The 24,522-nt window shown below is 40.6% G+C and overlaps 2 protein-coding genes across 7 annotated transcripts; one reads left to right on the top strand and one right to left on the bottom strand.

Moving 5' to 3' along the window:
- Positions 1-245: 245 nt before the first annotated feature.
- On the bottom strand, positions 246-1,355 carry LOC311050308 (gap junction delta-2 protein; the record flags this gene model as incomplete). Its single annotated transcript, XM_084064319.1, has 1 exon — positions 246-1,355. The coding sequence occupies one exon, from the start codon at positions 1,353-1,355 to the stop codon at positions 246-248; it is 1,110 nt and encodes a 369-aa protein (XP_083920445.1).
- Positions 1,356-4,931: 3,576 nt separating this feature from the next.
- LOC311050380 (vascular endothelial zinc finger 1-like) lies at positions 4,932-24,336 on the top strand. 6 transcript variants are annotated; one of them, XM_084064435.1, is made up of 8 exons: positions 4,932-5,066; positions 14,491-15,371; positions 16,479-16,568; positions 17,779-17,848; positions 18,118-18,286; positions 19,823-19,864; positions 20,278-20,346; positions 20,547-24,336. In XM_084064435.1, exons 1-8 carry the CDS (start codon positions 5,034-5,036, stop codon positions 20,909-20,911), a joined length of 1,719 nt encoding a protein of 572 aa, XP_083920561.1. In that variant the 5' UTR covers positions 4,932-5,033; the 3' UTR covers positions 20,912-24,336. The 6 variants fall into 6 exon arrangements, with proteins under 6 accessions (XP_083920561.1, XP_083920562.1, XP_083920563.1 ...); XM_084064436.1 differs by lacking the exon at positions 20,278-20,346; XM_084064437.1 differs by lacking the exon at positions 16,479-16,568.
- The last annotated feature ends 186 nt before the right edge of the window (positions 24,337-24,522 follow it).

The raw sequence follows: 24,522 nt of genomic DNA on the forward strand, positions 1-24,522 counted from the left end.
TAGTCAGTAATACTGCATCTGGTGAGGTATTGTAAAGCATTGTCCACGTTTAAGTTTTTAAAAATCCATAAACTCTCTTGAAATGTTTCTAAATAAAAGGGCTTTGTCTAGATTTACAATTATGGGATATAAATCATAGCCACAATAATGATAATTATTGTGTCACAACTGGAAAGAAAATCCCCATGCACTCTGACAGTCTTTCCTTACAAGTTCTTCCGTTTCACACAAAATGCTCCCTGTTTTTATAGCCAAGACTTCTTCGTCCGTCCTAGCTTGGCCATGTTGGCCAATTTGACCTTCACTTTGTCTCGCTCCTCTGGGTTCCTCTTGGAGGTGCATTCCACAGTAGAGTCTGTCTGAAAGGAGATAGCTGGTGCATGAGTGAGCAGACCTCCAACCTTCTCCTGGGCTATGGGAGCTGGGGTCTGTAGAACCAGCCTTCCGCTCAGGGAGTGCTTTAGCTGCAGCAGCAGGGGGTTGTGGTTTGAATACAGCGCCACCCTGTCCCTCTTAGGACTGCAGCAGGTGGAACAGGCCGAGCAGAGGATGCGGAAGATGTAGACCCAGCCCAGGTAGTGGAGCTCTGCAATGTTGAGCACGAAGCAGCCCAAGCTGATACTGAACATGAAGTTTAGGAAGATGGTCTTCTCAGTGGCACGCGACACAAAGCAATCTGTACGAGTAGGACAGGGATAGGTCTCACAACGGTACAGGTGAGGTACCTCGAATCCAAACAAGTAGTACTGGCCAACCAGGAAGGTGATCTCCATGACAGAGCGCAGTAACACATGAAGGATATAGATGAGCAACACCTGGCTGGACAGCTGGGTAGGATCCTCCCCTACCTCGCCATAGTCCTCCTCCAGGAGGCTTTGTTCCACTCCATCCTCTTCCTGGGCCCCCCATTCTTCCCGATACTGGGGACAGTAGGTGGGCATGCCAACCTGAAGGGCCTCCATACACCCATCTCTGCCCAACTGCGCAAAGCCCTTTCTGGGGGGCCTTTGGGCCAGCACCTGCCCCCTCTGGACTTCCAGCTTCTCGTCCTTGGCAATCTTGTGCAGAACGTAAACAATGTAGAAGATGGAAGGGGTGGAGACTAGTACAATCTGAAAGACCCAGAAGCGGAGGTGCGACACAGGAGCAAAAGTGTCATAGCAGACGTTATTGCATCCAGGCTGCTGGGTGTTACAGGTGAACTTGGACTGCTCGTCGCTGTAGACTGCATCGCCCACCAAGGTCACCAGCAGGATGCGGAAGATGAGAAGCATGGTCAGCCAGATCTTCCCTATCACTGTGGAGTGGTTCTGCACCTCAGAAAGGAAACGGCCAAGAATGGACCAGTCTCCCATGGCTTAACCTGAATAAATAAGATATTGATGGAGATGTAAGTGCTCTGGCTAAGGATTAAGTGACAGAGATCTGGGTTTACAATCTGCTTATGTACAGGGCAAAGCAATCATTTTTATGGTAACATTGTAATATTAACAAGAATGTGCGTGTACACATTGCTTGTTGTTCCTAAGTTATATATAGTCCTGATTTGTCTTAATGAATTAATTATTATCTAAATGCATAGATGAGATGTATCTTTATAGATTAGGACAGCAAGTAAGCTGTATGGTAAGCTGATGAAATGTATACAATAATTAGAGAATAAAAAGTGAACTCACCCCAATGTCAAATATCTTTGATTTTCCAATGCAAATGTGGAGGAGGACTTTGCCATGCAATCTGCATGGCTATTTTTAATATTGTTGCAGCTTGATGGATGAAATTAACCCTGCTGAGCGTAGTGTGGGAGAATAGGCTGACCACACATATTCAACCAGTCTGAAACTGGCATTGTACTATAGCATTACAAAGGCAGGCAATGTACAGTGCAACAAAGATTTAAAAACACAATGAGGGGGCACCTATTCTGAACAGCCGGGAATGGTCAAACAAAAACTGTAGGGAACCAGCTGGAAAAGGGACACAATGCAGGTTTATGCAAGGGTTCTGTACCTAGCCAGTTTGAAAAGTAAGACTTAGAGAGAAATAAAACAATCCATATCTTCTACTTTTTCCTGGTAATGCCTCAAAAATCTGTCCATCAAACTGGACAGTGTGTAAGCACAACCACTTTCTGCTGGACGCTCTCTGGTCCTCTGCGTGCCATTCAGTGGGCCCAACACGTACAGTGATAACTTGTTTCAAACTATTTTGTCCATGGGTGAAATGTTCAAGTCCCAGAGTGATCAAAGTCTTGTCCTCGCAAAATCAATAAATATAATCCTCTGCAGACAATCAACATTGGTAGAGAATAGATTGCAGGAGATGGCACATCCAGGAATCCAATCCGAGTCCAGAAATAGAAATCACTGTACAGTTACTACAGTATGTATCCAACAAGAATATATCAAGAGTGATCTCATCGGGTCCTTTGAGTTTCTTCACTCCCTTGAGTGATTGTTATGTTAGAAATAACAGTAACTATCTTCAACTAAATGTGATCCACCGTTTGATCTGTGGTCCCCCACTCTGCCACTAGAGTTGAGAGCACTGACATATGACCATTCCCCTGTAGTTTGTTAGGGCCGGGTATTCAATTGTCATTCTATGGATGGAGTGAAAGGCTGGATTAGTTCAGTGTGCAAGGTCATAAACAGCACAGGGCAGCCAGACGCAATCTGCACCTTAACAGCCCAACAGGCAAGCCATCTGAAATTGTAATACTTATATGGCCTGTAGAAATCCCACATGGTCAGTGTATTGAATGTCCTGTGACCATATATATGGTCATTTGATTAGGACATGTCCATGTCTATGTGACCACTCAATAATTGCAGGTTATTTTGATCAGGGGTTCAAGCTGGTCAGGTTGACATAATTTATTTGTCTTTTTTCTATCCACAATAATTTCCTATGACTGCTACCACATGAAATGGTTATTTTGATCAGGGGTTCAAGCTGGTCAGGTTGACATAATTTATTTGTCTTTTTTCTATCCACAATAATTTCCTATGACTGCTACCACATGAAATGGTTATTTTGATCAGGGGTTCAAGCTGGTCAGGTTGACATAATTTATTTGTCTTTTTTCTATCCACAATAATTTCCTATGACTGCTACCACATGAAATGGTTATATGCCTCTTATTGTGGGAAACAATACAATATGTTTGGTTCCTCAATCTTATAAGCCAACAAATTTAGATGCAAGTGAATTGAAACATTGGAACACAAATAGAGCTGATGCCAACAATAACTGTCCAGATGAGGGTGCTATAATTAAAGGATGAAGTTGAACATTTTGAAAGGATATTTCTTTAGCTCTTCAGATTTGCCTCTTGAACAATCAGTGTCTACCATGACGGATTTTCCACCATTTTGAATATTAAAACATTTTTTTTAATTTTGCCTGACATTAGTGACACAACATTTTGCATACAATGTATTTAATATTGCACCAGTCTGAGATTATATCCCAGCTCTTTAAACAAAATGACTTTATGTCCAGTGGACAAAGGATTTCTTTCTTTCTTCCTTTCTTTTTCAAATGGCATTTTCATTTCAAAATGCTATCTCTATCTCAAGTGTTATTTATTTATGATTGATTTAAGAGGATAAAGATCCCTATCACATAACAATATCTTATAATTCACATTGAGGCCACAAGATCACTGTAGAACCTAGGAACTGATATGCAGAGCTGACTTGGAACTTCAAAACTATTTTATTGCTCAACTTTTGTGAATTTCAGAGCTGAAATCTTTGTATTACATTATATTTATACATTATATTTATGTTTATTAAATATAGTATTGCCATGACATTTTAACTGCTGTTGTTGTTATTATTAATAAATAAACACATTGTTTATTTATTTGTGTTTACCTTTTTTTTTTATTATCTTTTTTGTGGCACAGACTGGCAAAAAAAAAACTTCTCACAGGTAAGACACTGCAAACGCTGATTTCTCCATTTAGTCAAGGAATTTATTTGTACAATAACTGAATGTAAGTGATGCATTCTATAGTCCAAGCTAATATCCTACATTAAAGCCAGCAGATGTAGGCTACAAATTCTTTCCGTTTTAATAAATCTCGTGACATAACCACACAGTACATTAATTTACTTTTTTATTTATTTACATATTCCACAAATGAAAAGAAGCATGAAGAAGATAAATCTTAAAGTTCTAACACATGATCAAGAGATTACAAAACTATGTAGGTTGAATCGGATTTTTGTCTATATGCGTAGTCATACTAATAATAAATAAAATGTAAATAATAAAATGTAGACCTTTTTAATGGTTCAATATTTATAATCTATCTAATCCATGTTATCATTTTGTACAAATAAAGTTGTAAACGTTTTCTCTAAAAACTAATGTCTCTAGAAAAAGGTAGTTATTTATTTATTGTAAATTCCAGACATCCCACAAAAAGTCCATCGGTTCCGGTCAGTGTTGCCAGATTGTGTGAGAGAAATAAGCAACCAGGTCTACGAAAACAAGCCCAAAAGAAGAGCAATTTTAAACCATCATGATCATCAATTCCACCATGCATCAAGCTCACAACGCTTGTAGATCTGCTATTTTCAAAAACTCTTGAAATAAAACGTGCTATATTTGGAATATTTTTTTAAACATTCCAACAACACAAATGCTCCCCTGCTGTGTGGCACAAAACATTTTCATGAAAATATTTAATGAGAACCACTGGTTTTAAAAAATAATTAAAACATTTGAAAGAAAGCCTAAAACAAGCAACTACACTTTAGAAAACAAGCCCAAAAAAACAGAAACCACCAATTTTTACGAGCAACTTTTACGGAAAAAGAAGCCCAAAGTCGCTTATAAATAATAAGCGGACATGGCAAGTCAACGCTGGTTCCGGTCCAGATCGTCCGTGGTGGTTCCGGTCCAGATTGGCCGTCGATCAGCGCAGCCGGAGGCTCCACAGGAAGTTGTAGCTGCCATGTTTAGCCGCTTTGTTGTAGATTCCTTGTAGGTTTCCTCCTGCAGATTTTTAAAGTGTTGCAATGGAACCGAGCTGGAGTACCTTTTTATTCCAGGTACGTGGAACACTTGAGTGTGTGTGTGACAGAACCGTAGGAGCGTTGTTTCTAACAAGGTTATGCATTCATATCCAGGGGTTTTCTGTGCGCCACTGGATTCAAGTAGAAGCTATCCAAGCAAAACAATGGTGATAGCGTTAGCCTGCCAGCTAGCATGTCGGCTAACCAGTTAGCTAGGCTAGGCTAGTCGGCTAACATGCTATTTTGGCTCGTAAAAGCGAGCTGCTAGCCAGCTCCATGATCAAACCCGAGACCCCCAGCTGTGTAGGGGCTGCTATGGCGGCTCTCGAATGTTTTTTTGGCCCCCCTCCTCCGGGTTTGTTCTTCCTACGGTCCGTCTCGGCACGTTCGTTTATATCGGTGGTATTTGTTGCCACTTGGATCGTTTATTTATAGTTGAAAAGGAACGTGTTTTGTCAGTTTGCTAACTGGTGTTCGTCATGCGCGCGCTGGTCAATTAGCTAGCCGTGGTGGCTAAGCTAACCAAAGCTAACGGTTTAGCTCAGTGGTTTTTCAACCTTTTTCATATCAAGGTCCATTATTTATTCGGCATTTGAGCCACGGAACCACCATTTGATGAGATTTAGCCTCTCAGACCCAAAACTTAGAATATTGTGTAATCGTTGGATAAGATTGTCAAAAATAACAATTCTTTATTTCTTCTACATTATCTTAATTGTGTAAGACTTCTTCTTAATTACATATTGCAGATGTTAAACTATTATTTAACTCTTGGGAGCGTAAAATGAAGCCAAATTCATTCATTTTTCGCTCTCAAGAGTTTAAAGGTCTATATGGGTCCATTTGGTTATCAACTCTCCATCATTTTGCTGGGGACCACCTGAAAACTCTTCAAGGACCACTGGTGGTCCCCGGACCACTGGTTTAGCTCAAACTGATCGCGTCTCTTGTCTGGGAGAGAAACAACGTTATTAACAATCTAACGGACACAGATGATGTAAAGTAGTAGTAAACACGTTCATGTTCAGGTTATTCTTGTCGGGAATGTGTGAAGTTCAAATTGCGAACCATTTACATAAAGTTATATTCCCATTACAAGAAGCGATTTAAACGTTGTAAATAGTTTTGGCTTTTAATTTACACTTTAGTCGCTCAAGCGTGTCACTTGGTTAAAGAAAAAAAAATATGATGCGTCAACTGAAGAAAGGTGACCACGCGTCCACACTTAGTTTGAAAAGACGTCATTTTTGTCATTTTTCGGACTTAGTACTAAATGAACCTATTGGCTGCTTGGCACGCGGAAAGGGGTATAATATCGCCATAGGCCCGACTCTAAAACTTGACCCCTTCTTCAGATTCTTCACTACTGATGTATGTTATTTATTTTGGGAAAGGGGCAATGTTTTCCGACTCAACTGTTTCCCCTCTTCCCCAAAAAAATGTAACCGCGGGTTGGAGAGAAGAATGCAAACTATGCTTTAAGCTGCGGTGCAGCAGACAAAGTGCTGCTGGCCAGAGCACAGACCTTGATGCACCAAGTACTTCCATCCGCTGATCTCTGAAAACATGTCTCTTTGTATTCGATTTAATTGACTAAATATTGTGCATGCTTAGCTGTGGCAAGTAATTCGGTTGCATAGCTGGGCTCCCTAGGAATAAAATAAAAAAAAAGTCAGCATTCTAATGTGTAAACCAATGGTTCTCTAACTTTTACATTTCAAGGTGTCCCCTTAACTCTGACTCCGTTACATTCTTGTAAGGGTCAATTTAGACCCCCCTGGAACCGAGAGAGTCCCTGAATTCCACTTTGAGAACCACTGGTGTAAACACATATTTTTGTATTTGTATTATTCAATACATTTGACTGATAACAAATAGATTGTCATAACTAAAATCAGTGGATTGAACACTTTTGTGGACTGCTGCTATTACTGCAGTGTTTTGAACCAGGTCTGACAAATCATGACCTCCTTCGGAATGTCAAGATTGCTGTCTGTAGGTACAGCCCATGAACACAGCTTCACTTAAGTTTGTTTGTTGTGCCTATTTTGACCCATTCATAAAATGTCATTGTAATGGCCACATATTTACATTGTTTTTCTCCTCCCACACCGAATTGAAGTGTATTACAGTACAGGCACAGTTGTATGCTATGCTACTCTGTCCCCCCACTGAAGAGCTGCAGCTGTTCTCAGTTAATTGGCAAGAGCAGGGAGCCATTATGATGGTTTTATTTCATGGCCAACATGGCCGGAATACCTGAAGCTTGTGCACACACAGGAGAAGGGGGAAACGTTATTTAGGCCCCACTTGATTCACTGCATGTGATGAGGCATCTAATGAGGCTACACTCTGGTGAGCGTTACTTGTTATTGTTCTGTAGGCATTGTTTTGATGGCATTTGAAGGGGTGGGGAGGGGTTTGCTGTGTCGAGCAATGCTCTTGGTTGGCTACTTCTCAGGCATGGTTCATTAATTGTGCCTTGTATATTCTATATTAGATTGTATTTTTTGGTGATTTTTAAGCAAGTTAAGCTAGGTTACTGTTGTATGCGTGACCGTTGTTGTTATACTATTATCTGTATGTGTGATGGTGTACCGCACAACTAAAAGAAAGAAAATACTTTGTCAAAAGTTTTGGAAAAGTTCTCTTCACTGGTCTGGGAGACCATCTTGTTTGTTTTTAGATGTGTGACAAATAGCCCAGGGCATTTTAATCCTAGAGATGGTTTTATCACTGGAAATGGAGCCATGGCATATTTGGGTTTCCCCCTAAATCTTGCCATTGGATTCAGTACATGGTAATTTAGGGTCACTGCATACAGAACAGTTGAAAGCAAATCCTTTACCACCTTAATGCTCATGGATGTATATTAAAATGATTATCAATGTGTTGAGCTGGGTTGTCGTTAACACGCCCCGCCTTATTGTGAATGAGGAGCACAACGGTACTGCTTTTATCTGCGCTGTTTCTTGTTATTTTCCACGCCCCCTACTCTGTGTTTCAGCACTATTTATCTTGGAATGACCTCAGCCTTCAGACTGGATTTGTATCAAAATCATCAGAGCAGCGTGAAGGCACAGCGGGCCACTCTCACTATGCCTCAGTGTCTGCGTGAGCGCTTGGCTGTCTCACACACTGACACGCACACATGCGCGTGTGTGTGTGCGCATGTACAGGCCTGATCCGTCCACACACACTCACTCACACACTATAAGAAATGCTAATGGCACTAACAATTCCAGTCTGAGTCCCACTACAGTGTGGAAGATATAAAAGCGACTCGACAACCTGTGACGGCCCCTAGCTTTTTCCACTGTCCCAAAACACTGTTCCACAATGTGGCCGCTTGCACTAAGTAGGGACGCGGACGGCAGCTGAACAGACCCCCCTGAGGGTCGTAAGTGCATCAGCGCTTGGATTTGTGTCCTCCACAAAAGAGCACGCTGCCCCCCAAAAAACTGAGCACAATTTGGGATCTTTGGACTAACCAGACCACATCCCCTGCCTGGCTGACCGGGTTGGGATGCTTGGCTGAACCTGAAAAGCTAAGGGTCAGGTCTTTAACCCTGCCCTATGGTGATTACAGAAAAGAACAAGAGTGTCTCAATCGCGGTGTCTTTGGGCCGACCTGTTGTAAGGTTGTTGGTTACAATGTGAACCTCTGTTTCACCCCCTGCCCAAAATATTCATAAACCCCCTCCCCCTTCTGTTCATCCTATCCCTTTGGGGATCTGCCATGACCAATTGGACAATGCTGGCAGCTGCAGACTTAAGATGTCCTCCGACACTGCTTTATTACTGCCGTTGGGTCATTTTTTTTTGTGAGCCTGTCATTGCTTTATGTATTTGAAATTGTTTTCCAAGCCTCTATTGTTTGCATTGTTTTGTTGGTGGCAGAAGACGTTAGGTTTATTTCAAAAGCATGGTTTTGTAGTTTTTATCTGTACTTTTAAGAAACACCTGCTTTGCTGTTGTCTTTGTATGGACTATATAACCAAATGTGTAATCCATGTTTTCATCATGTCATTGTTGAGTAAACAGAAGACTGCTGGTCTGTCTGTTTGTTGTTCTTTTTTTAGTGACTGGTGTTTGGCAGGTATAAGGATTCTGCATGAGAACTAGGGCTGCAACTGTCAATAATTTACATATTTACAATTATTCTGTCAGTTAGTTTTGAATAATCAATTCAATATGAATATAAACGAATCAAGGTGAACAAATTTGAATAGATTTTTAAAATGGACTAAATTGATAAGTCAGATTGCCTGGATTTCACATTCCATCCATTTACTGTATTCAACCCATTTATACCTGAGGCTGATTCTAAAAATACAGGTTTCTGAAAAATCTATGTTGCTATGTATAGCTAAAACGACAAAGCTGCTTTCGGAGGACATATACAAACAACAACATAAGATCTCTTTTATGTCTGTGTTGTGTGTTTATTTTATATTCATTTGAACGTTATCTGTAGAAGTACTCAAGCCTAAAACAATTCATCATAATTAGACACAAAATAAATCCACCCATATGTTTAATAAAGGCCATAATTGTATTGTTTTTTTTATTTCTCAAGTTAACTGAATGAAGTTGGCAGATTAAACAAAATATATTTGGCCTCATTACTAGGCACTCAAATTATTATTCTACCAGACAGAAGGCAAATGACACCTTTTCAGTTTGGTAAAATTTGCTAAACTAGGAAGAAACTGTATTTTGTTTATCTTTTCAATACGTAGTTTTGTTGGTGGTGTTGAATGAAGGTCTAACGTCTGTAGAGTACTTTTGCATTAAGACTTCAACAAGAATTTGCAGATTTGATGATGTCATTTGATTATGTAATGTCTACTCGATGCTGGGTAGATTTACAATGTAACAGCGGGTCGCATCCCGACGCATTCTGAGGTTGTAGAACTATTCTTTTTGACATGCGACACCCTCGTATAAAGAGTTTAGAAGCCAAGAGACGAAGCTCTGATGCTTTGACAAAATGAAAATGAGCAAACACGCACGTGAGGTAATTAAAGATTGCAGGAAATTCAACTGCTCAATTCAATGTGTCTGCTCACACTGAAAAACATTCAAACCAACAGCATGTTGTTGTTGCTGCACACCGTTTTGTTCTGTCCATGTAAATATGACCGGCACAAAATAGGATTTATGAGAAAGAACGATCACGGCAGATCAGCTGAAAAACGTCCGATTTTGCTTTGCGGACCGCGGCCGATTGCTTTGAGCATCTTTAATAAAATTAGTTCTGCCCAGACATCTGTTTGCTACAATACCACATGTTGTCATTGGCAAATTAGCTGTTAGGGAAATTGGTGTGCTGAATGTGGTTAGGGAAATGACAGTGTGAAACTGTGACACCTCAGTCTGCCACAAGCCACATGAAAGTAGTGCGAAATGCCACCGAAAGATAGATAGATAGATATATAGATATATATAGCACTTGTATTTTGCTATAGCACAAAGTAAGCTTGTGGCTTAAATGTCAACTCGAAAACAGTTGCATGAAGGAGTTTAATTTCCAAAACGGGTAACTTGAGTGGTCATAAGGCCATTTTAACTTCGCCTGTGCAAGGCTGCATAGAACACAAAGGCAGTATATCATGTTTATGAGGAGTTGAGGAAAGCAGATTGCTTTAAGTTTTCCATCTTTTTTCAGGCCTTTAATAAAAACTGAGTGGTTAATATTCCATGCTTTCTTCTGGTGAAGGTTTGAGCCATGTGATAGGCACATGAACCTTGTGTTTAGGTTGGAGGTGACTAGGTAAATCTATTGGGCAGGTTGTGCTCTTCTCTGCTTACCCTAGAACACCCTGTGCCAGACGTTGACTGGTCACATGAAAATCAGCTCCATCACCATGGGAGATCGACTTACAAGCAACAGATTTAGATTCTTGAGTGGTAGCGTGGGCTGTGTGATCAAGAAGTGTATGTGTGTTTTGGACTCATCCGCCTGTGCATCTGAACAGAGAACTAAAGATATTTTAGTTTGCAATACATGATGAGCTTAAAGGACAACTTTGTTTTTTTACAACCAAGGTTTATATTTTAGCTTGTAATTAAAGTAAATAAAAGATGAGTGTTATTTTTTTTTCATTTACTGCTTTCTATAGTTTTAGCAATTTTCACGATATTTTTGGCAGTGGGCGGGGGCATTCTGTCCGGTGGCTAAATATGCCTTTTTTACACAATAAAAAAAGGTCCTGTGGTCTTTGATGGACAGAGCAAGAAACAAGCTTCTGTAAATACTAATAAAGAAAACGCTGGGTTATTGTGTAAAAAAAGACATATTTAACCACCGGACAGAATGCCCCCGCCCACTAGACACACACTGTAAAAAATATTGCGAAAATTGCTAAAACTATAGAAAGCAGTAAAACATTTTTTTTTAACACTCATCTTTTATTTACTTTAATTACAAGCTAAAATATAAACCTTGGTTGTAAAAAACCAAAGTTGTCCTTTAAGTGTAAACTGGACACCCTGACACCAAGTCAAGGACAGGTACAACACACGGTAGGCCCATACAGTGTATATATATATATATATATATATATATATATATATATATATAAAAAAAAGGAAAGCATGAAGATGAGAGACAATTAAACTATTTGTACAGTTATTTGTTTATATTCTGTCTGAGTTGGCTGATGTCATCCCACAGTGCTGACAATTTGAATAGTTTCCTAGCCTCCCTCCTATGTCTTATTAGTCATTCGGCACCTTGCTGAACAGCTGCCGTCTAAACCCCCCTGCAAGAGTTGCATTCGTGGCTGCTCTTGTTGTCCGAGTCACTCGGATGCCCAGGAAATGAGTCACTTTCTATTTTAGATAAATTAAAGGCTGTCTCTGTGTTAAAATCCCAGCCTCAGTCTCAGCACACATCCGCCTTCATGCCACCAGTCAGAGGATTGTTGGCGGTTTGGTGGCCTGGACTGATTGTGGTTGTGATTTGTGAGGATTAAGATCTATGAAAGACATGGACAGTAATATAAACAAGTTTCCCTTGCATTATTAGCTCTGCTAGGCTAACAATTTTAGGAGTAAAACAATAAATTGCTGTATCAGTCGACAGAAATGAAAAGGCTCTATGCACAGCAGCCATATTGGGAATGAATTGGGCCCCTTCCTTACTTACTTCACAGGTGTTACCAATGATACTAATTAAGGCTCTGTTCCATTTAGTGTGGCATAGTGGTTGTCCTATTTTCAAGGACCCCCATAACTCTGAGAGTGTACAAATGGAACCAAATGGACCCTTACGGGTCCATTTGGTTCCATTTGTACACTCTCAGGGTTACACACCCACCATAAGGGGCCATTTGGGAACCAAAATGGAGTCTTTCTAGTGAGCCAACATGCACAATATCAGCACCCTGACCAGAATGGAACAGAGCCTTGATTAGTATCATTGGTAACACCTGTAAAGGCAGTAAGAAGAGGCCCAATTTCTTTCCAATATGGCTGCTGTGCATAGAGCCTATTGAATCAAATTTTAGAAATCAAATCATGTTTTTTTGCGGTGTCATGTAAACATTTCTAATATGTGTTATTTATTTACACAACATCACCAGACTGTGAAAGCTTGTCTGAAAAAAACGTATTACACATGATAAAATATGAAGATGGCTTCGAGCATGATCTTTGAGGTCATGTTGATAATCAGAGGGTGGATCTGAGATCATGAATTCACAAAATGAAAAATATTCTGGGATTTCCTTTCTTGGCCTAATGTCAGCATGCACAAGAAATGTTACGCTGATCAGCCCAGTGATTTGCGAGGTTAACCGGTTACTAACGGTTAAATAGTTATTTGTTGGTGCAAAGGTACTTTTTTTTTACCCCTAAAATGATGCCTGGAAGCAGTCGCCACGCTACAACTGCTTAATTGCCGATGACACGTATTTTAGTATTATTTTTTATGCTATGTTGATGAATTGAATACATTGCACCACAAGTCTCCAGGACTTTTTTGTGTTATCCTTTTAGCCTTAAAGGAGTAGTTCACCCAAAAGATGACTTATTTTCTATCGATTGCACACCCCATGAAGCCTTGAATTCATGGATTTTGTTTTGTTTTTATCGCATTCCTAAGCCAATAATTTGATTCCCGTCTCCTACCGGCTAATGTATCCAGTAGGAGACACAAAGTAGATTCTTTGTATCTCCTACTGGAAATACACCAAAATTTATCATTTCATCAAATTATTGGCTCAGGAATGCAACAAAAACAAAAAGAAATCCATGAATTCAAGGCTTTATGGGGTGTGCAATTGATAGACAACAACTAACAGTCATTTTTTGGGTGAACTACTCCTTTTAATGTCTGACTGTATCTCGTGCCGGTCACAATTCTGACTAATAAAGTACAAAAGTTTTACGAAGAGGAAAATAAACAACCTTAGGTCGTCCAGGAAGTGGCATTATGGGATTTACATTACAAAACATATGTTCTGAATCAATATTATTTAGCTTTATGTTGATCAAAAATGTCATGGTTTGATGACTGAGGCAATTACTTAATACTCGCAACGACGCACTCGACAGAGGATGCGACTGCAAATCTCTCATGTATGTATGTATGAAATGAATTATTCCTACCGGAATGGTCTTCATAAGTTACTCACCAAGATATTTACCCACATTTGGATATACTGGGTTCCTGTGTAACAGTTTTAATGACCGCAAACGCAGTCCTGGGGGTGATTCAGTGATTCACAGACTCACTTTGTCTTTTTTTAAAAGTATATTTTATTCTTGGTTAATTAGCCAGTAAGGACCAATGGTAACCGGTTAAGAAAATATGTCCAAATGGCCATCACTACTTGTCTGAATGAATGAATGGTTTTATTTCGGTCTTAGACCATGTGCAGAGTCAACAAACTTGTGATGAGAATTTACCATAATCTTAAACTGAATTACCTAAATCTACTGTAATGTTGTCTAAATTAATTGAATCATCAATAGCATCTGTTGGAGCCCTAACTATTTTCTTATATTATGTTCTGAATTTGGTTTGTTTGTGTGAAAACTGCTGCTTTCCTTGGGATGTTGAAAGTTTTAAAATATGTAGATGTATAAATTCAAAACCTGTAACTTGCATTTGGATGGTCATGCTAGGGGGAATACACCAGACTTTTAAGCTGTCAGAAGTGGTATAAGAAATGAAAGTTCAGCTGTTAGTTTCTGCTTTGAAGAATCCCATTGATACTGTTCCACTTTCATCTCATTCTCCTCTGCCAAGTTACACTTGTAAGCACATCTTGGAGGCAGTGCTTCTGCTGATGAGGCAGAACACTCACACTCTCTGGAGCAGAAAAGCATCTTCCTCTCCTCCCTGTCTTTGTGTTTACTGTGCTCTATGATTGCTGCTCTAGTGTCTTTAACTGCGTGTGTGTGTGTGTGTGTGTGTGTGTGTGTGTGTGTGTGTGATTCCATAATTCAGCAGGCCAATGAGGCCCTGCATCACCAGCACCAAGTGGCCGGGAACAGCCTCCTTCCACTCCTGAACTCTGGAACCGAGCCTCCTGATCAGAAGCCAGTGTTGCCCATCCCCCTGGACCAGAAGCCCCCTGTCAGTGCTGCAGAACTCCTTAAAGACAATGTGGCCAGTGGTACTGGCGGTGGAGGGGGTGGTGGTGGCACAGGTCCGCCTATCACCAATATCAAGAAAGAGCCTAAATCCAAGACGCCCTTCATCTGTGGCTACTGCAACAAGGCTTTCCGGGACAGTTATCACCTGAGGCGGCATGAATCCTGCCACACGGGCATCAAGATGGTATCGCGGCCAAAGAAGACACAGACGGCCCCCACCATGGTGCCGCTCATCTCCAGTGTCCCGCGGGAGAACAGCGGCAACCCCTCGTACATCTCCACTGTAGCAGGCATCCTGACCACAGCCACCACCTCCACTTCCACGGGCACTAGCATCATGACTTCCATGCAGCACCAGCACCACCAGCACCACCAGCAGCAACAACAGCAGCAGCAGCAACAGCAACAGCAGCAACAGCAACAGCAGCAGCAGCAACAACAACAACAGCAGCAGCAACAACAACAACAACAACAGCAGCAGCAGAGTATCCCCAAGAAGCCTCCCAAACCGGTGAAGAAGAACCACGGGTGTGACATGTGCGGGAAGGCCTTCCGTGACGTCTACCACCTGAACCGCCACAAACTGTCGCACTCCGACGAGAAGCCGTTTGAGTGCCCCATCTGCCAACAGAGGTTCAAGAGGAAGGACCGCATGACATATCATGTGCGCTCACACGACGGTGGAGTGCACAAGCCTTACATCTGCTCTGTGTGCGGGAAAGGCTTCTCCAGGTATGCACTAATAAGTTTGCATGTATTTTATACAGTGTTTTATGTAGTTCAGTCTAATAATATATGATTATAATTGATTTTATTTTTTATAATGGCCTGTCGTGTAACATGTAAGGTGAGTTTGTGTCTTCTCATTTTTAACATTAATGAAGTCACATAAGGTGAGCTTCTTGAAGGGCACAAACAGTTTTGGGGAAAGTGGTGGCTCTCAATCACTGCTTTCATATCAATGGGCTCCAAAATTCTCCCTCATAGTAAAAGAGTAACTAAATGGATTTACCAAACTGCTACGCTGCATTTTTTAAACTCTGGCACAGAAATAATTCTCTGTTTTCCAGAGCCAAAAAATTGTTTAATTCTTAAGCATTTCATTTGTTTTTCAGTAGAAGCTGCATTCTCGGGTTTCTCTAATTGAAGAATGCTTCATTTGCTGGTGCAGCAACCAAATGGCTATTGATTTCTCCCTGCAAGTTATATTTACTAAATGAGAAATTACAATGCTAGACTGCATACAGTCTACAACTTAATGCTCAAATAGGACACATGCTCACAAAGGTTTGTGCTTAACTTCATATTATAAAAATGACAGGTCGAGAGAGCAAAACCTTTGAAAGTCCAGAACATTTTTTAAAGATATATGGCTAATGCTACTTAACACTTTTTTTTCACCATGGCTTAGCTAAAGGGAGAATGAAAGCTTCAGCACTCTACCAGTCTCAATCTCAAAACAAGTTATACTACTTGTAGCCTACATCGTAAATAAACTAGCCCCAGGCAGGTATAACTGTTATGATGGCTAGTGATTGTGAAAAAAAAAAGCTGTTGAAGCAAGCCTAAGTTGTAACATAAGAAGCCCTATTATCAGAGTCAGCTTGCATAATAACAAAAATGTGATAGGCCGGGAAATTGTCAAACTAAGTCAGCAGATGTGCACGCAGAGAGGCATTAAAATATGAGATGTCTCTTTAGCTGTGTAGCTCTTAGAAATGGCCCAGAACAGCCATGCAGTTTCAGTACTGGCTCATGACATGCAAGCAGTGGCCCTTGTATATCTATCTGGAGCTTTGCGTGCGTCACATAGTCGTCCCTCGTGTCCCCCCCTCTCAGGGAGAACGGCACAGGACAGGGAGAGTGCTGCTGCAGGGGCCAGGCTGCACCAGAAGAGAGGGGTCTCCAGTGGCAGTCCTGCTCGCAATGGTAGTGTTTTGATTGACTGGTCTGATTTACCCACTCCATGGACTGTAGCCCTCCCATTGTTTTGCCCCCCCCCCCTGTTAGTGCAATCTATCCCATTCCTCCATAGAGGTGTTTTCCTATCATTTCAAACCATTTGACTTTTAAGTTGAAGTAAAGCAGACAATATTGGATAATGCACCATTATCCAATAGGCATATTCTGGATAATTTATGAAGATAAAGAGCTAAAAAGGTCATTATCTACTTCATAGTAATTCATAACTTTGTAGAGTCCTTATCTTTTTACTTTTCAGAAACTGCAATATTTGCAGGCTTGGTTGTTTTCAAAGGGCCTAGCCCTTGCGTCTTGAATGAAAGAGGGAACCTTGAGTGGGAGGGGGGAGATGTGGGCTTTTCAGCTCCACCGCACTCCTGAGAAGATGAGATCGGACACCTGCTTGCCATCATGAAAAGCCCTACCAGTGTGAAACGGCCTTCTCAGAGATAGTTTTTTTGCGACACACTCTTTTGTTGGAGTGAAAAATCTTTGTCCGGTTTGGTGCAGTCAGCTAATGTAGAACTGACAGCTGCTGCTCCACCAAGAGGTGTCCACATGCATTCAGGCTCATGGACAGCAGGCATATGATTCTACAGAATGAGGGAATTGAGTCGTCTTTGACTCTTTAAATAAATTTAGATGGAGCACAAACCAGTGATTTCAGAGATTGTCTGCTGCCCAAATTATGTAGCAGATATTTTTCATACACATAAGAGAGATTTGTGTAACTCTCTCTCTGGGATTTTGATTTAATTCGATTATCCTTATTTATTTGATTTTGTTTATTATTATTATTATTTTTGTAGGTTTGAGGGAACAAACAAAAACATTATCTCGCAAACAGATTTACTTTGTTTGCCACCTGTATTTTATTTGGTTATGCATTGAAACATGCATAAACCAGATCTCTGACTGTGGAACAGCTTTTGTATATATCATTCTACTAAAAGTAAAAAAAATAAAACGGGCAGTTTAGAAAGATTATCGCAGTTGCATAAATAGATCCTGTACCCCCCTTTCAGTTTTCCGCAGCCCTATTTTTCAGCCTGCAAAGAATAACATCTTTGGTGTAATGTGTGCCAGTCTCTGTTGATTAAGAAACTGCACTATAAAGCTGTACTCTATTGAGATGTCGATTCTCCATTGTCTCCCATGTCCCCCTCTTACTTTGTAGGCCTGACCACCTAAGTTGTCATGTCAAGCATGTTCATTCCTCAGAGAGGCCCTTCAAGTGCCAAGTAACGGTAAGTACATGCATGGGTTCAAATCCTAGCTCTTAAAACAAACTTGTCATGTGATCAAGATGTATCAGTCAGATTTTTCATATTCCATTCCAATTGGCTAGCTCACTTTTTCTAGTTCTAAATGTTTTCACCAAAATTGAAGACAAGTTAGGCACAGATAAAGCCTCACAAGCAAAATCAATTTTACAGGTTGCATGTGATACGTAATAGATTCGTCTGACCTCCTGCTGTGCAGCTTATGTCTTATCCTCCATACTGACTCTCCTTAGGCCTGCACCTCGGCTTTTGCCACCAAAGACCGTCTGCGCTCACACATGATCAGGCACGAGGGCAAGGTCACCTGTAACATCTGTGGCAAGATGCTCAGTGCTGCCTACATCACCAGTCACCTCAAGACACACGGCCAGGCCAGCTTCAACAACCCATGTAATAATAAAGGTAGGCCGAAAGTCTTCCCCAGCCCCCCTTCCCCCCCAAACATTCCCCCTGTCTGTCTTCTACTTTGCAGTCTGTCGCTCTGACCTCCCTACCGGCCCAACCATTCTAATCTCCAGTTGTGCCCTACCACGTTTCATTCAAAGACAACAGGGGCTTCATCTAGCTGTGACTCAGTGTGTAGGATTTGGTCAGTGGTTGATCATCTTGTAGTGTGTCATTACAGTTTTGGTTTCACTGCGAATGAGTCACTTGCTCAGCTTTTCTTTAATGTCTCGCTCACTAGATGAGTCACAGGAAATGACTCAGCGTAGCATAAGCCACAAAGATGTCGTCTATGTACTGTACCTCAGAGGGGACTGCTTAACAGAGAGTGTGGCACAGAGTTGATTGGTCTCTCGCCTGCTCCAAGTGGGAGCCTTCAATAGATTGTGATACCTGTCTCGATCTACTAAGGCGTTCATGAACTGAATCTAACCTGCCGTTTTTAATACCAGTGTAAGGTTACCCACTCTGTAATATTATCTGCATCAGTTCTGTTTACCAGTGCACACAATCTGATGTAACTTTTCTTTGTGCAGCTATATAATGCTGTATCATTCTTGCTTTTTTTCTTTTGTCTTATTTGTCCTAGTAGCAAATATCCAAATCATGAAGCACTTCAGAAACAATTTTCATAAGCATTCATCACCTTCATGATCAGTTTAGTACAATAAATTGTCAAAACATTGCTGCAGTCCTCTGCGGTGACAATGTTTGGCTGCAGCAGTTTGATGTAAGGTTTTATTTTACTTGTGTGGGTGATGATTATCTGTGCTGACAGAAACAGATAGCCCATAGCTAGAAATCTGTTATGAGATTCTCTGTTCTAAATTTAAAGGGCTTTGCACGTTGAATACATTTGACGCACATTGCAAACTGGCACAGTGATATGAGCTGCCAAAGGCACGATATGATTTGACTGCAGGAATAACAGATGCCCTCTCCACTAGTACAGCTGAGGGAGTTGTTTTTCTTGCCACAAGTCTGCATTCAAGCTTTAACGGCCTACGTAAATAATGAAAGGAATGTTAGAAGACTACATTTATTAAAAAAAGGGCAGAAATGTAAAACAGTACATTAAGTATTAGTTTTGAAAAGTGATATATAAATAAAATAGCTGCTTATCTTATTAGATGTGTTAACTTTTTGTTTATTTTTAACTGCTGCTGTGCTCTACAAAGCACCGACACATATTTTTATGACTGTTGACCTTCATTGTTTTTAGGGTGTATCAGGACATCAGACATGTTGTAGTGTTGCTAGGAGGTTCAGCCAAGTTTATAAGCCCAGTTGTGACCTTTGGGAGCTTTCCCAGAAGGAGAAAGAAAACTCTTTTCTTTACAACCAGTGGGTGTAGGTACAGTCTGTGATAAAATGATATGCACTTTCATGTAGGAAATAGGAACCTATCACCCCAACTGTTGAAAGTCATGCCCACGTAATGGCACCGCTGCCCTTTGCTCCTTTAACCCCCTATGTGTCTGTATTTCTGAATAGGCATAAGTGACTGGCAGTGGAACCACTCAATGCCACGAAAAGGTAATCAAGTAGCTGGTAGCAGAACCCCCCCCAAAACCCTCAAACTTGACTTGTTGTACAAATGCCTGAAGTGACCCAATATTCACCATATAATGCCACTGTATAGCAGAAATCTATTATCTAAATAAAGTCTGGTTCCTTAAATACCGTAACCTTTTTTTCGTTTGTTCAATTTTGCTAATGTGCATTGTTTTTGTTGATGATGTGTAGTGGCAAGGGTTATAGTTCACAAAGCAGGATCTATTGGTTAACCAGGAAATAAACATGTCAATATCAGCAACAATTCAACCCACAGCACATAGGCCTACGTAAATCTGAATATGTGCACGGCCTGCAACTGTTATGAATTAATGAATATTGAGCAAAGTTAGCTGGTTAGCCTATTGAGCCTGCTTTCTGAATTTACCCCTCAGGTGAGTTGACGGTAGGAGAGATCTTAAATAACTCGTTCCAAGTCCTAATTGACATCTCTCGCACCCAAGGTAGGTTTTTCTTTTAACAGTCCTACCATAGTTGAAACACTGTTTTATTAATGTTGAATTGACTTTTTCAGTGATCCTGCTAAACAACCAAATCCAATGGAGCTGTGTGGGGCGTTGGCTTTCCTTGACTGGGAGGGTTGTCTACCTCTAATCACCCTTTTCTTTTGTTGTCGTCTCCCTGTCTCTATCTCACTGTACAGACGCCAACAATGTGCATAACTCGGCAGCTGCGACGCCTGTCAGTAACTCAGCAGCCATTACCTCGGCTATGAACCGCGGCGGCATCGCCAGCAATCCGGTCACCATCGCCGCCCAGATGAACATCACCACCAGCACGGTCAACATCACCTCGCCGCTCAACCTGCAGCACCCCGTTACCATCACTGGCCCCGTCAACCTGGCCTCCGTCAACATCCCCACCACTGCACACATGAATATCGCCCACCCAGTGGCCATCACTACCCCGATGCCTATGAATATCACCGGTCCTCTCAATATCGCCATGAGGCCCATGGATAGCATGCCTTTTCTATCCCAAGTCCTGCCTTCCTCCCCTCCATGGTAGACATCCCTTAGGCAACCCCCTTCTGTTTTGTACCTCGACCTCCTCCCCTACACCTGCCATGTCTATTCCCTCTGAATTCTCATTCTACCATAGAGTCCCTCCCCTCTCCTCCTACCAACATAGTTTTATGTTATAATAATATTGTATTGTAGAGGGCGGGGCCAGCTGCTGAACCTATACGTTGTTGCTACAGTGTTAGCGGTGAACGCAGTGTCATCAGTAATATGGAGGGCCACGCCCGTCTTCTTTATTTCTTTTTTCTTTATAGATAATTTCTCATTGTTGATTCTCCTTAACCACCGAAGGATAGTGTCAAAGTCTTGGAAGAGTGACCTATTGGGTGGAAAAAACAATGTATCAACTGGATGTCTGACTACAAACGTGGGTGGCTGTGTTGGAGATTACTGTATTTTTATTTTTTATTTTTTGCATCAGAAACTACATCTAAAGCAGAGGAGTGTTGCTGATATTGTTTTTAAATGCTCTCCTATAGAGCAGGTTTGGTTTTTGTATCCTCCCCTTTTGTTATTTTAGCAGACTTATCAGTATTTAATAGTTTTATGCTTTTTAAAGACTAAAAGTACAACAAAAGGGACAATGGCTTCCATATGCGGGGAGAGAGTGATATTCTGGGGGGGAAATAACTATATTTTGATCATGGGGAAATGGTCTCAATGCCATTTGGTTGTATTGTATACAAATGCATTTGACCACAAGCAGTTTACTCCTCCCTGTGTGTCTTGTCTCCATTTTAAAGTTGCTGGAAAACGGTCACTCCTCACTGCTGGATACTGTATACTGTATGTTATGATTTTTATGTGAGATTTTTCTTTTTCTTTCTTGAATTGTTGGATGTATTTTAGTTGAATTAAATAGAGGACATAACAGATAAAGGTACAGGATAACAAAAAAAGGAGGAAATGTCTCGCACTGAATGCATGTCCCCCTGGCTATGCCCTGAAAACGCCAGTATTATCAAAGATCAAATAGTTTTTAAGTATTGAGTACTGAAGCCTTTTTTAATGTAGAGGTCAAGTGGGCCACCTAGTGGCTAAAAAGACACTATGCTATAAAGCGGTCCCAAAGTTCAATTTTTTTATTGTGATATTTTGTCATCTAGATGTATTTAGTTTTGTTAGAGTAATTTATCCCCTCTCTGATTATGACACTGCAGGTTTAGGATTCCATTGCTCTAAGTCTGAACTCAGGAACCGTACTGAGAGTAGTCTTTTTAAGAAAAACGAATTCATTAATCTTACACATTTAGACCCTTTCTTTGTAAATATGAAAACACTATTATTTTGTCTTGGAAACAAGAACCTAGCTGTCCATCATAGGCAGTGCAATGCAAGTACTTTATCAGCCCTGATGTGGCCGTCCATTCCTGAGAGATGGAAATTGATCTAAGGTATATTGAACATGAGTTTGAGCTGTAAATCTGACTGGCACAACTTAAGATGTTTCTATGCTGGGAGGTCCTCATTACTGGAGGGTTAAAAAGGTTGAACTGTGCCCAGGTTATCAAAACATGGTGATTCTCCTTTACTTTGTGCGACTTTGGGGTATTCAATGGCTGTATTCAGTTGCACCAGACTAATAGTATTCTAGTTTAAAAGATTGCACCTATTTGCAGTCCAGTGGCTCTGCTCAAACCTGTTTTCAGTAAAAGGCCTCTTGGTGCAAAACCTTTTTGAAGCACTTGCGGCAAATAAGATGCACACACTGCATATGTGGAACATAGTGGGGCATTTCAGATTGCTCAATTAAGGTGACGGCTCGAGTTGAAAATGGTAACTGTTCTGATGATTCACCTACTCATGTCTGCATTTTGGCAGCCAAGGTGTTTGAGGCCTTTGATAGTATTGCATGCATGCCAACACTGTCCTCCAAGGGAATTGCTTGAAATTGGAATGGCATCTTGATCTTCGCAATGGATTCCCTTCCCACCAGTTTTTCAATGTTGCATGTGGACGACTGAGCTTGTCCAATATAGGATTGAGTTCAAAAACTGTCATTAGAAGGCTAGTGACTTTTTTATTTTATTCAAACAAAACACTACAAAAAAAATTAGGTTCGAAGAATGCGCGTGTGGTGTCATTTGTCCTTCTACAGTGACCGTAATAAGTGTGCCTGGACTACTTCGCAAGACTTTTCCACACTTCAATGCTTCCTCTTCTAGATGTGATGTGTGGTGGAGTCGTATTGTGAAGGAAGCCTTCCTCAATTCAGATGGCCATGGGCCAAGACCGGCTTGTCAACCAAATTACATTGTGATTATGTTTTATTTTTTATTTTGTGTTATTGTCCTCAATTGATTTGTATTCAGCATTCTGAACTGGTATAAACATGAACAGCCTTGAAACATGAATTGGTATCCTTTTTTATTTAAGGTCATTACGTAAATGTACCAGTGTCAGTTAACCATGTGCTTTAATTTGATGCATTTGATTGCAAAATAATATGTGAAGAAAAAACAAACATTTCTTTGGCCAAATTATGATTTGGAGGATAATTATTTTTGAATGATCTTCCTTGTATTTTTCATGATGAATTTGGCAGATATTGTGAAGGCAAATGAATGTATATCTTTGTACAAACCATTTAGTTGAGAGGACGTGTTAGTTATGATAGACACATGCAAGGAAAAAAACAAGATAACCTTTTATAAATCTTTTTGTATTAGAACATTAACAATGGTAATTTTTTGTATATACAAAGACTAGGCTTTCTGATTAGCAGAGAGGTAAAACATTCCTACATTTTTTTTTTAAATGTACGTCTGTCGAGAATAATTATGTAAACATATGCGCAATGTTTTGTGCCTTTTATTTGGTTTTGTCTAAATAAAAGAAAAGAAAACATGATTTGACTGTCCATTTCGAGTCCCACATTTGGGAGGAGAGTAGGTATGCCTCACTCAATGCTTATCTGAAGTCTCCAGTGACTAATCCATAGCACCCTAGACACTCCTTTAGATCAGAAAGGATTGGATAGTTTCTTGCATTGGTTCAAGTTGAATTTTAGGTGTGTGAGTGTGAGAGTGATGGCCTCCCATAAGTATGTAATATTTTTGTTGAACCTGATTTAATAGTCAAGCTGACACAGATTGCTTGCATCTATCAATTTGTTTCTGATCTTCAGGCACCAAGGGGTGAAAATCAGTTCTTATGCTTAATTTATATTCAGCCGTACGACGGTGTCACTCGCCGAATGACGAAGTATAAATCAGGCTTAACAGTGTCTTTAGCGGCTTGCTGGCTCACAGTTGGCATGCTATTGCTAGAACAAGAAGTGCCTCTGTGACTTGTTTGCTTTTGGAGAGAGTTGTGGGGTGTATTGTGCCAAACTACGCTCTGTATGTGACAACAAATGATTTGGTTTTTTCATTCTCCTTTTATTTTTTAACTATTAAACTTGGAAACCTTGATGGACTTTGTGAGTTTTTTTTTTTTTTTTACACTTGAGTTTTCCAGTGCAACACTGAAAAATCGTTGAGGCACTATAGTGTAATGTAAGGATTAGCTCAAAACAATAAAGTTTGCAGACTAATGAAACAGACAGACAGCAATTCCCTTGACTAGAAAAACAGTGCCCCTCAGGCGTTTGGCCCT

This window comes from Gymnoscopelus microlampas (genome assembly GCF_963454915.1).
Source record: "Gymnoscopelus microlampas genome assembly, chromosome: 8".
In the NCBI taxonomy this organism is placed as follows: Eukaryota; Metazoa; Chordata; class Actinopteri; order Myctophiformes; family Myctophidae; genus Gymnoscopelus; species Gymnoscopelus microlampas.

Excerpts from the sequence above, each read along its gene's own strand:
- LOC311050380 (XM_084064435.1), top strand. The coding sequence starts at position 5,034 with ATGGAACCGAGCTGGAGTACCTTTTTATTCCAG. Across the intron at positions 18,287-19,822 it reads CAACCCATGTAATAATAAAG|GCATAAGTGACTGGCAGTGG; the intron begins GTAGGCCGAAAG and ends ATTTCTGAATAG. Across the intron at positions 20,347-20,546 it reads TGACATCTCTCGCACCCAAG|ACGCCAACAATGTGCATAAC; the intron begins GTAGGTTTTTCT and ends CTCACTGTACAG.